Source organism: Bufo bufo, chromosome 2, assembly GCF_905171765.1.
Source record: "Bufo bufo chromosome 2, aBufBuf1.1, whole genome shotgun sequence".
Classification (NCBI taxonomy): Eukaryota; Metazoa; Chordata; class Amphibia; order Anura; family Bufonidae; genus Bufo; species Bufo bufo.
The window spans coordinates 788,512,609-788,525,851 of NC_053390.1; the positions used below are offsets into that span (position 1 = coordinate 788,512,609).

The 13,243-nt window shown below is 42.9% G+C and overlaps 1 protein-coding gene and 1 long non-coding RNA gene across 3 annotated transcripts in view; one reads left to right on the forward strand and one right to left on the reverse strand.

Annotated features, from left to right (window-relative positions):
• LOC120990411 (signal peptide, CUB and EGF-like domain-containing protein 1) overlaps positions 1 to 13,243 on the forward strand; it is a 32,636-nt gene that overhangs the window by 9,306 nt on the left and 10,087 nt on the right. For both annotated transcript variants that reach the window (XM_040419221.1, XM_040419222.1), the window contains 4 exons: positions 267 to 402; positions 1,477 to 1,565; positions 10,978 to 11,041; positions 13,025 to 13,113. In XM_040419221.1, coding sequence (XP_040275155.1) covers positions 267 to 402; positions 1,477 to 1,565; positions 10,978 to 11,041; positions 13,025 to 13,113 — 378 coding nt within the window. The remainder of the gene's footprint in view (positions 1 to 266; positions 403 to 1,476; positions 1,566 to 10,977; positions 11,042 to 13,024; positions 13,114 to 13,243) is intronic.
• Positions 1 to 13,243, reverse strand: part of LOC120990412 — a 28,091-nt gene that overhangs the window by 4,653 nt on the left and 10,195 nt on the right. The window contains exon 2 of the long non-coding RNA XR_005776411.1: positions 946 to 950. This is a non-coding gene — a long non-coding RNA (uncharacterized LOC120990412). The remainder of the gene's footprint in view (positions 1 to 945; positions 951 to 13,243) is intronic.

Below are 13,243 nucleotides of genomic sequence, written 5' to 3' on the forward strand. Positions count from 1 at the left end.
GTGGTTTAAGAAAGCCTCCCTATTGTTGCACATGGTGCTGATGGCGGTTTTAAGGACACCCGTACACATTCAATAGCTGAATCGTTCGGCCGATGGCTATCTCTTCCGACTCCCCCATACACGTTGACAAAAAGTTAATATTTAGATTTTTTTTTTTTTTTTATGAACTGCTGGCAATCTATTGTTGAACTTTACGGTTTCCACCCCTTGAAGCCTGCATTGCCCTGTTGTGTATTTACTTACATAAAACGTGTCTTTTCTTCCAGATACAGAATCTTGCTTCTGCTGTTCCAGTGGCTTCTGTGTGAATTCGTCAGATTGCGTGCCTTGTGCATCCGGCTTTTACCAGCCACAGGGTGGTCAGGTCACATGCCTGCCATGTCCTCCTGGACTTTATACCAAGTAAGACGCTTTTCATATCTGCAACATATATAAAATCTAGGAAATAATTATCTCCTGAAATTCTGATTTGGACTGTATCATTACCTTGTGTCCCTTCTGAACATACTGTAGATTTATGTCCATTATGCCTCCTATAATATTGTAATCTCTTTCTTAAAAGGACCCCGTCCTCTCTCCTGACATGACTTGTGTTTACCATGTAATCTTTTCTTAGAACTCTGCCTTGTGAAGTTCCTCTGTTCTTCCTGAATGTGTATGAATAAATTAATAACTGGGTGCCGCAGTTGGGGAGGTGCCCCTATATAGATACTGTCCTATCAGTGCTGACAATGTCAGACTGCGTTGAGGCACACCCCTTTAACAAAGGGAATGGTAATGTCCAGTTGTTAATTTAGTCATATACTTCCAGGAGGAATAACAGAGGAACAATATTCTGCAGAGTAGATGCTCCAGAGATTTTGTTTTATGGTGACTGCAAATATTTTCAACGGAAACGTAAAGAGAGCCGACATGTCCTCTTTAAATGGGCCGTCTCATCTTGACATACCCTTTTTAGGGTATGGCTACATTGTGTGACCATGGATCGTAGTGTAGCGGGGCTGCCATAGGAATGAATGGGGTCACAGCTGGATTTTTGCAATTTGTGTGTCACAGATGTAGCAAATGTGTGAGTCGCACTGCGTCCCCATTCAATCCTATGGCAGTCCCACTGCGATCTACGGTCGCACGCCAGTTGCCTCGGTCAAAATTGCCGTGTAGCCGAACCCTGAAGAATTAAATTGGCCCGGTAATCAGTTGTGATCACCCGAGATAGTTGCAGCCAGCTATTCACTCTCCCTGCAGTGGCCACTAGGGGAGAAATGTAGTATTACATGGCAGCCTTTCAAATGAATGCTTTGGGTCCACCATGATCAGGATCCACTAGCACCTCTCTGATCTGACTCGTGAGGATGGTCCGAGTAATCAACCACCCTCTATGATGTCCATGTGTCCATATATAAATCTATATCTCATCTCCATCCAGTCACCATGTGAATATTGCTGAGAACTGCACTATTATTTCTCATCATACAGCACAACAGGAAGTGTGATGTGCCAGTCATGCCAGCCGGGGTATTTTACAGATGAAAACGCATCTGTGTCTTGTATACCATGTGAAAAAGGTAAGGTCATAGATGTCAGTTTACTACAGTGATGCCCAGTACCCCAATGTATACACCATAAAGCCTACATAACAATATAATGTACATAAAAAGCTAAAATCTCCCAGCATTCCTGTGTGTAATCTCATGCAGTGAAAACTAAAGTTGTTTGGATGGTTTTAGATAAAATGTGGCCCTGGGCAAAATTAAAAGTGGTGCCCCAAATTCTGATGTATTGTACAAACAGTAACATTTAGTCAATTTAGTAAATTAAAACAAATATAATAATGTAAAATGTAGTTTTAATTACATTAAACATACAGTATATAGTGTAATACCCCCAGCCCCACACAGTATATAGTATAACTGTTGTGCCCTGGAGCAAGGGCTACTTTGAAGTCTGGACATTTGTGAACATTTTCCCGTTTCCCCTATACAAAGTAAAAACTTCTCACTTTATTTCTCTTCAAAGGGTAACTTGCACTGTTTAATACTGTTTAACTGTGTTTTACATGTATGTTGTGATATATATCCTGTTCATTGTCACTGTATTTGCAAGGCTCTGTGGAAAGGGTTAATGAATACTGAGAGACTTTTGGGACTTTGAATGAGAAGCTGGTAATTTTCCACAGCTGCCATAGGGTTTAAAGAAGAGCATGTTATGGAGGGAAAAATCGGTAATTAGTCTTACAGGTAATTGTTTTTCCAGGAGTCCAACATGACAACACATAGGAGGTTGTCCTTACAGGCCTCTGTAGGGACAGGAAGCAAGTTATTTTAAAAGGCCCCTCCCCACCCCCCTATCCAGTGTCTTATAAATCGCTACAACTGAATTTCCCCCCAGGTTATATACCTAGCGATTCTAGATTCACAATGTTAACAGCACATTGTTATTATAGAAATATATGTGAGGAAAATTATAATTTTTTTGGGAGGGGGGGATGGGTAGATATTCTGGTGCTGTCATGTTGGAAAAACAATTACCGGTAAGAATAATTACCGATTTCCAGGACATTCCCCATGACAGCTTGGGAGAAATACCCAATCATTTTAACTTTTTTAGGTGGGGGGGGCACTGCTTGAAGGACCTTTCGTCCAAACACTAAATTCTGATTGGTGAGGAGGTCCAAACAATGTTTGCAAAAGGTATTATAATTTATCCCTGTAGACGATCTATCGTGGCATTAGCTTTCTCTGCCCACGATGTTGCCATAGCCCTGGTCGAATGGGCTTTAATGGAGATTGGACAGTTCTTCTTTTTTTTTTGTAAAGAGTGCCTCTCAAATTGGATCTTTGATCCATCTTGCCAAGGTTTGTTTAGTAACTTTCTGGCCTTTATTTTTTCCTCCATGCTGAATAAATTTGAATCCTGTCTCCAAGCTTCTGTTGACTGGAGATATTTAACTATAGTCCTCCCACACATCCAAGCAATGGAAACGCTCCTCTTTGGCATTTCTAGGAGAAGCACAAAAGGACGGAAGTGTTATTTCCTGTCCTTTATGGAAGGAGGAGACTACTTTTGGTAAAAAGGCTGGGTCTAACTTTAAGATTACTCTGTCATCAAGAATCTTTTAGATAAGGTTATTTCATAGAGAGAGCTTGAATTTCCCCTATCCTACGGGTGGTTGTAATGGCTACCAGGAAGGCAGCTTTCATGGTCAAATATTTGGATGAGATATCATCTAATGGCTCAAACGGAGGACCACAAAGGGAGTTTAGGACTAAGGTTAAGTCCCAAATTGGGAAATTTTGTCTTATTGTGGGTTTTAATCTGGAAATGGCTTTAAAAAACCTCTTTACCCATCTATGTTCAGGTAATGGGAAATCTTGGAAAGCCGAAATAGCCTGTACTTTTAAGGTACTCTATCTCAAATCTAAATCGAACCCTTTCTGAAGAAAGTCTAGGATGTGAGGAATCGTCTGGGTGTGAAAAAGGGAGCTTCACCTCAGTGGTGTTGTTGGAGGCTTTGGCTTCTTTATTGTAGAAAACTGTTACATAAAAGGCTCAACGCGTTTCGGGGTGTGCAAACCCCTTCATCAGGAACGGGTATAGATAATAAAATGCCTATAATAACAATAGTGGTATTTACCTGGTAGCCCTATATAGGGCTGTGAGCACGCCAAAAAAGAACGCATGGTACGCCAAAAATAAAGGACCGCCTCCTTCAAAAGCCCGCTCGCGGCTTTAACCAGTTAGAAGAAGGGACGGAAACTGAACTTCCGGCTCGCCATGCGTTCCACCCCGGAACGCATCTAGGACTTCCTGTCTGGCAAGCGCTCCAACCTGGAACGCATTAGAAACTTCCGATTCCTCCCTCAAGATGTTCGATCATGGACTTCCGGTTCCTGTTGTGCGCCTCACGCTGGACCGCATATGTGAAAAAACTTACGGTCTGGCGGTGAAACCGCTGGGTGATATAGAATTTTTTAGCACAATACAGTGGAGAAGGGAACCAATATAAATGCTTAAGAATCACATAAAAGAAGGCCGGATGTGGATGTACACTGGAAATGCAAAGGCATACATATCATATTGTGGAAGACATATATGTGCTCAAGTGTGCACACATATATTTGTCCATGACGATTGTGTGTGTGTGTGTATATATATATATATATATATATATATATATATATATATATATATATTATACATATTATACACACACACACATCTGCATATGTTATCCCAACCAATAAATACATATGAATATACATGGATAAAAAATATATAGATACTGTATATACTCGAGTATAAGCCGAGCCCCTAATTTTACCCCAAAAAAATGGGAAAAATTATTGACTCGAGTATAAGACTAGGGTGGGAAATGCAGAGTGTATGTGTATATAATGCACACACTCTACATTATATATACACACATCTGCAAGAGGGTGACTACCTGTATTTAATGCAGAGAGTGTGCATTATATACACACACACTCTGCATTAAATACAGGGAGCCATCCACAGATCTCCCCCCTAAACAGTGCCATCCACAGATCTCCCCCCTAAACAGTGCCATCCACAGATCTCCCCCCTAAACAGTGCCATCCACAGATCTCCCCCCTAAACAGTGCCATCCACAGATCTCCCCCCTAAACAGTGCCATCCACAGATCTCCCCCCTAAACAGTGCCATCCACAGATCTCCCCCCTAAACAGTGCCATCCACAGATCTCCCCCCTAAACAGTGCCATCCACAGATCTCCCCCCTAAACAGTGCCATCCACAGATCTCCCCCCTAAACAGTGCCATCCACAGATCTCCCCCCTAAACAGTGCCATCCACAGATCTCCCCCCTAAACAGTGCCATCCACAGATCTCCCCCCTAAACAGTGCCATCCACAGATCTCCCCCCTAAACAGTGCCATCCACAGATCTCCCCCCTAAACAGTGCCATCCACAGATCTCCCCCCTAAACAGTGCCATCCACAGATCTCCCCCCTAAACAGTGCCATCCACAGATCTCCCCCCTAAACAGTGCCATCCACAGATCTCCCCCCTAAACAGTGCCATCCACAGATCTCCCCCCTAAACAGTGCCATCCACAGATCTCCCCCCTAAACAGTGCCATCCACAGATCTCCCCCCTAAACAGTGCCATCCACAGATCTCCCCCCTAAACAGTGCCATCCACAGATCCCCCTCCCCGGCGCTCACAGCAGTATATTTAAACTAATTAGTAACCTTTAACTGTGGTTATCTTACTTTGTCTTTGCTCCGGTAATACAGGCAGTGCGTGGAGCGGCGCTCACTCAGACGTCACGCGCCTTCTCCCACTAGGCGGCGCAGGCGCGTGACGTCTGTGAGTAAGCGCCGCCCCCGCACTGCCTGTATTACCGGAGCTAAGACCTAGACTCGAGTATAAGACGAGGAGGCTTTTTGAGCACAAAAATATGTGCCAAAAAACTCGTCTTATACTCGAGTATATACGGTATATAAAAAATATAAATAATGTATTAAATGGGGGGAGATAATATATATGGGGGAAAAAAAGGTTGGCCACAATATTATGGTCAGGAATATAAGCACTATTGTAAGAAGGTATTTTAATCATCCTATATAGAATGAAATAAGATTATATATAAAAAAATGGGATAAGATTATAAAAATGTTATATTGCTATAATTACTGGATGCCTAAAAACATATAATAATAAAAAACAGAGGAGACTCCCATAAATAGTTGACATATTCGAGTGCCTCATTAAGGCCAAAAGGCGTTAGTGTATTAAGGTGATATAGCCAAAACATCTCTTTGAGGCTAAGTTGCTGGAAGGAAGAAGATACGCGTTCTAGAGGAATCATTTTTAACATACTCGAATTGCCCTCGTGCCTTAGAGCAAAATGGTGTGATACACTATGGGTTGCGATTTTTCTATTAATGTTGGAGCGGTGCTCATTCATGCGCTCCCTTAGGGTTTGGGTGGTACGACTTACATAATGGAGACCACAGGGGCACATCAGTAGATATGACGTTCGTTGTGCCACAGTTCATGTGGTGTTTGAAGGTGATTTTATTGTTAGATGCTGGTAGTTGGAATTCACCTGTAGCACATTGTAACATAGCGCAACACTTACATCTTCGTACTCCACATTTGAATACGCCTTTAGTAGTTCCTAATCTCTGGTCGTGGCATATCGGGATGGTCTTCTCACCAGTCAGTATAGGACAAGAGGGGGCTACTATGTTCTTGAGTGTTTTTGGCTCTGCGGTAGATTAGATTCGGTTGTGGGGGGATGTGTTTACCTAAAATGGGGTCTTTTTGTAAGATTGGCCAATATTTAGTGAGAATCTGTCTTATGGTTTTATGTTTAGAGTTATATCTTGTAATAAGGCTTGGTTTATATACATAGGGATTAGTCAGATTCTTGGTTTTTGGTTTAAGACTAGTCATTTGTGTCTCCTTGAGGACTCTATTTTTGGATTCTTCAATAAGTTGTAGTGGGTAACCCTTGGTCTTGAATCTCTCACCCAGCAGGTCTATTTGTTCCCTCATCACCCTATCATCAGTGCAGTTTCGCCTAATACGTCTCATTTGGCTAAAGGGTATATTGCTCTTCCATTTGTGATGGTGACAACTATTAAAATCTAGGTAACTGTTTGTGTCTACATTTAAAAAAAAGTTTTGTCAGAATTCTGTTATTAACACTGTTCAAATGCAAGTCGAGGAAAACAGCTTCCTTCGGGTGGTGTTCTAATGTGAGGTTAAGATTCCAATCGTTGGTATTGACCTTATTTATGAAAGACTTCAAATCCTCAACATCGCCATTCCAAATTAGAATGATATCGTCTATATAGCGTTTATAGAAAACTATGTTGGGGTGACAAAGAGAGCCAATTTGTTTCTAAAAAGCCCCCATTAGGAGATTGGCGTATGATGGGGCAAATTTGGTCCCCATTGCTGTACCTTTTTGTTGCAAGTAGAAGGTGTTATTATGAATAAAATAGTTATGATGTAAAATAAAATCGATACATTGTAAAACAAAATCTTTGTGTCTGTGGCATAAGGATATCTGCATCAATAAAATCCTTAACTGATCTTATGCCTAATGAATGTACAATATTGCTGTAAAGTGCTGCAACATCAAGGGTTGCCCACATGTACTCATCTCTCCACTCAAAAGATTCTAAAGTGCAAATTAATTGGGCAGAATCTCTAAGATAAGAGGGCAGGAAAATTACATATTTTTGAAGTAGGCCATCAACATACTCAGACAGATTGGACGTGAGTGAGCTAATCCCTGAAATAATCGGCCGTCCAGGGGGGTTCTGTAGGGACTTATGTACCTTAGGCAAAAAATAGAAGCGTGCTATTGAAGGGTGTAGAGCTTTAAGGTATACTTTTTCTTTTTTATCAATCACGCCATTTTGATGTCCTTTATCGATCAATCCATTAAGTATAAGGATATATTCCTTGGTGGGGTCATGGCTGAGTTCCTGATAGTACTCCGTATCTGACAGAATTCTGGCCGACTCAGCTTCATAGTATGTGGTATCCATAATGACTTGATCCCCCCTTATCTGCACTTTTTATAACTATGTCCCAATTCCGTTTTAGATTCTTGAGAGCTAGTTGAAGATTTCGGTTTAGATTATTGGGTCCCGGAACTAATGAAGTGGACCCCCTTCTTTTTGGTCCTACTAGTAGTAGTTAACTGATTGGATGGACCTAATTGGGAGAAAGTGTCTTTGAATTCCTCCATGACTATATTATAGAAACTCTCGATGTGAGGGCTCCTACTATCCAGAGGGTAAAAAGACGATTTCCTTTTTAGTGGTGGTTTAAGGGGGGAAATACTAGTAGTATCTAGACCTTCTGGTTGAGGTACTGGATAGACTAATGGAAAAAGATGTGGTGATTGGTTTTCTGTCGGTGTCGTTAAATTGGGGGTACATGAATTTCTTATGGAAAAGTGGCGTTGGAGAGTAAGTTTACGGACAAATTTATTTAAATCGATGAAGAGTTCAAAGACGTCTGGCTCTGTTGAGGGGCAGAAGGATAGTCCTTTACTGAGTAATTCAATCTCATATGGTTCTAACCGATGTCTGGATAGATTGAAGATCCCTTTCTCTCTCAATAAATCTTTTTTTATGTGATTATTTCCACCTATTATGATTATAGGTACGCTATAGTGGTGTGTCTATCATCCACTCACTCCTTCTCTTCTTTTTAGTCACCCTAATTAGGGTGAACGTCTACCGTTTATACAACTTATTAGCCTTTGATCACCCTATCGCATACAAATTATTTCTTTGATATGCAATTTGGGTTTTGGCGCTTCTCATAGGGGTGTAATCTCCTGGACTTGTTAAGTCTTTCTTGTTTACTCCCTTTATGGATCAGGGCGGGGAGGAAAACATTTAGTCGGGAGGCTAGGACTTTGGTATAGATCTTAAGGTCTGAGTTAATCAGGGTAATGGGCCTGTAACAGTGAGTGGTGGAGGGCTTGGTGATCTGGCCCACATGTCAGAGGGCAGAGGGGAGCTGCTCTCCCCTAGATCCAGCACAGGGGGGGACGGAGGAGGCTTGTCAGGCTGGGGTTTTTGCAGGGGAGCCCCAATATGGCTAGGTGTGTGGGCCACAGGGGTAGGATCCCAAACCCTAACGGGAGACCCGGTACCTGTGCGCTCTGCCTCTTTACGCGGAACGGATCCAGGGGCCGCCATGACAGTGTCCACGTTGTTATCGGCGGGAGGGAGCGACTCCAGGGCAACAGGGGGGAGCTGCAGAGCCGATATTCCACACGGGGAAGCCGCGGGTAAGGCTTCAGACTCCTTTGTAAAACTAGCAGAGGACCACTGCTGTACCGATCTGCGCTCACTGTCTGAAGCGCGGGAGACAGGAGGAGGAATGGCGGGAGGCCCTCTGTGTCCTGGTGTGGCGTGGCGGGAGCGCCGATCCGGGCGCTCACTTCCAGCACTGATGGATGGTCCTGGCAGGTGAGGGGGACCGAGGAGGGAGAGGGGTTCTCTTGGGTCCAGTTTTCTTCCCCATGTGGGCCGGTGTTGGAGCGCTGCAGGCCAGTTAATTGCGGTGCGGGCAGGGGTCTGTCTTTCAAGCCCCCCTGTTGTGTGTTTTGTCCGTCTTCCCTGCACTTATCCTAGTTGAGGGTTTGTCGACCAGTTGTCCCTTGTCACTAGGACTTGTGAGGCAAGTAGGCAGGGACAGGAGTGCGGGTTGGGCTCAGTGGTCACTTCCCTACCCCCTGTGTGTGTGACAACAGTACAATAGACTCACGATTAGATAGGGACTGACTGTACCACAGATCACTATGATGCAATCAGTTCGGGTCCGTGAGCTCCGGCCAACAAACAGACCGACTATTCTTGGCATAAATGGCTACTTCACCCCCTGTCTACTGTGCCATTCCTGTATCCTAGTATGGCTATTTCCAAGTCATTTCTTGGTCATTGCAAATTATCCCATGCTAGGATTGCCATAAATTTGCAGATCTCATTTCCTAAATGTGTATTTTAATGTTAATATTTTAATTGTGCTTTAACTACATACATCTCAATGTCTGTCAGCTGTACAGAAAGCAGTAAAAGCTCACTTGTCCAGTTTATGGATGTCCACCTCATTATGGTTCAATCTGTTTATTGGGCAGATTATAAAGGCAAAATGACTACATAACATGACCCATAATATTTTCAAATTACAGGCATAGCAGATAATAACATAACTTGTGGGGTTATCAAGACAAGACAGACAAGTAGGGGAGACAGAAGACAAAGGCCAGAGGGCAAGGGTGAGGGGGAGAGGGGAGCACAGAATGCAAGAGGCGTACCAAAGCCTAATCCGCTAGACGGGGAGAAGCATCGTCTGCCAACCAGGTTAAGAACTGAGGAGAGCCTCTGAATTGCAGCCATGGCTCCCAAGTCTGACCATGAATGGACATCTGGTTATGGGACTCTGCTCCCAATTCTTCCATGCGTACCAGGGTGTCTAATGCCGTCAACCCAAGTGATTCTCCTCAAACTATCAGTGGATTTCCAGTTACGAGGAATTATTTGTCTCATGGATTGGATAAAGGTCCGAAGGGCACCTCTTTTGACCTGCCGGATACGGCTTGGATATATAGATAGGAGCCCGAGTAGAGGAGACGGTGATACAGTCGACCGGTAAAGAACATTATAGAGAGCGAATATCGCTAGCCATAAAGGATGAACTCCCGAGCAATCCCACCAGATATGTAGCATTGTCCCAGACCCGGAGCGGCATCGCCAACATGTGTCGGGGACAGAAGGATAAAATGGATGTAACTTAACCGGAGTTCTGTACCATCGTGTAAGAATTTTATAGTTAAATTTGGATGTCCACCTCATTAAACATGGTGCAAGGAAAGAAGAGATGAAAAGATCCCATCACGCTTGTGTTTTTATTTTATTTGATTATTTTTGTGTTTGTCTACAAGGAGTCAGATGTCTTTGAGATGATCACAAATCTATTTCAGTCTGTCTTGGAGGCTAGGCAAAGTGAGAACCGGAATGTGTTGCCGGGGGATGCTGGCTAAAAAAAATGTTTTTGGGAAAAAAAATCACATGATGTTATACTTGAAAAGCATAATGCAGTGGTTGTTTTATACAGAGTTATCTATGAAAGGGGCTTTTTTATTTTATTTATTGTTAGAATATTTTCTGCGGCTCAGACTAGAGACGTCCATAAAACCAGTGATGGTACATTCGTTGTCACCCAGCAATCCCAGAAACTGCTTATAACTTGACGGAAGAGACCGACCCAAGAATTTATATTAACTTGTCTTTGTTTTAGCTGGAAATGCTCTATAAAATAAGCATGATAAAAATCCAGGTGCCTTACTGCAGCATCCTGACATTGGGCACTGAAATAATTTTCTGCGTTATTATTATTTGATAATTTTTTTTGTGACTCAAAAAAACTTGTCATTGTCGTTTTTTTTCTTTTTTTTTAGGTCACTTTGCATCTCAACAGAACGCCCTGCAGTGTGAGCCGTGTCCGAATGGCGCATTTTGCAAGTAATAAACTTATTTGTCATTTTCAGATTTGTTAGGGCGCCCGCATACATTGCAGCCAAGCTGCTGGATTACTTAATTGCAGGGCAGCACCAGGACTTGCTGTGTGACACGAGGCCATGTATAGGTGCGGTAATATGCATGTGGATCCGGCGGCCATGCTGGGTGCCTTTAGATTACCCTTTATCAACTTGTGCAGCTGTTTAGAAATTTAATACAGCTTTCATGAGAATCCCAATAGTCAGACACCAGGGTGAGCTACAATTCACTTCCTGTCTCCTTAAAGCCTATGTACACTTTCTTTTTTTTTTTTTAGCTAAAATAATTTTTTCAATTGGTCTTTATTAACAATATGGAGTCTTTTTTTTTCCTGTACAGAGCTGAGATGCTGTAATAGCTGCCTGAGGATTTTCTGTCTTTTCAGTCAGTTGGGGAGTTGACAGGCTCCTTATCTCTGCTCTCTAACTTTATAAACACTTATTATAGCTCAGTTCTTACCTTACAGATAAGAATGTGGGTTAAATAAGTGACCTCTCAGTAGTTTAGAGATAAGGGTTATTAGATGACAGCACAAAGTAAAAGTACCAGTCGCACAGTTAGAAAAACAGTTAACCCTTTGACAAAACGGCTCAATATTTTTAATAAAGTATAATTGAAAATATGATTTTTAGCCAAAAATGAGTAAAATGCAATCGTAAACAAAAATTGCCTACAAAGGTGTACATAGCCTGTAAAAGCTCCAACTGCTGCTCTCACCATGCTTTACACTGCTGTTTGTTCAGTGCCAGGAAGCCAATACATGGAGAAATGTCCCGTTTCGCCTGCTCTAGGTGGCCATGTTTACAGAAACGGCTAAGTGGGCCCACTCTCTACTATCCTAGGGTCAGTGCTTAGTCTGATGAGATGGGACGAGCCATTTAAATTACATTAAAGTTGGAGTAACCTTGGAAATTAAAGATTTGGAAAACAATAATTGGCCGAATAGCAAAGGGATCAATTAATGGGGTTTTTCCTACCAACAGAAGTGATGGCTTCTCCCTAGGACACGTGATCACTTCCTGATCGCTGGGATCTGATTTGCATGGACCCGACAATGCTTGCAATGTTGGTTGAAGACCTGGATATGGCTGCTATACCCTGGGCTGATGGCGGCAGCAGCACACCAGAGCTGTCTCCAAATGTTCTCCAAGCTCAGAACCCTGCTGATCTCCTATTGATGGATAGAGCACATCAATATTTAAGTCCTAGAAAACCCCTTTAAAGGGGATGTACAACTTTATAACGGACTTCCTGGACGTTTTCTGTCCTGCATAACGGAAACAAGACGGATCCGTTATGCTTGCCCATAGACTTCTATTATGACTGCTGAAAATGAAATGCCTCTTAAAGGTTTCTGTTTTTTTCTATTCCGTCCGGAAATTCCGTTATAAACAGAACCTATAATGGAATGCCGTAACGCAAGTGCGAACCCACCCTTTTTATTTTTTTTAACAGACCTCAAAGAGTGGCCAGACCCACAGCGGTGCTTAGATCTAGTTCCCGCCGCTGGGTTCTGGCTTAATCTCGCCACGGCCGCCTTCGCAGGTCTGGAATCAACCTCCTGTTGACCTGTCACCCATGCAGTATGCCGGGTGCTGCACGGGCAACAGGTTTGGTGCAGCCATCACGTGATGTTGATTCCAGAGAGACCCGGGATCTGTGGTGATGGCCCTGCAGCGATGGAGGCGGGGGCCAGGTAAGTCTGACAACCACAGGTCCGGCCACTCTTTTAGGACTATTAAAAAAAAGTTTAAAGTTGCACATCCGCTTTAAGTCGTGTAGCTCCTGTGTGGATTCACCCTGCGCAGCAGTGCTGCCTGCCACCCTTCACGTCAAGGCAGTTGTGTTGCATTGTCAATGTCATTTTTGGCCTTTGGTGACATAATTGAATCCGCTGTGACAACACAGTATTTATTTATTTTTAACATCTTTCTTTTAATTCTGCAGCACAACCTCATGTACCCAATGCACAATGTGCCCTGATGGACAGGAATCTCTGGCGGTCGGCTCCATAGAGTGCTCCTTGTGTCGTCCTGGTAAAATACACAACTGGCTTTATATTAATGTATCAATAACAACATTTTGGGGTAAAATAACTGTTTAGGTGGGGTTCCTATACATCCAGCCACCCATTAGTTTCTATACCATGGGTCAGCAACCTCGGGC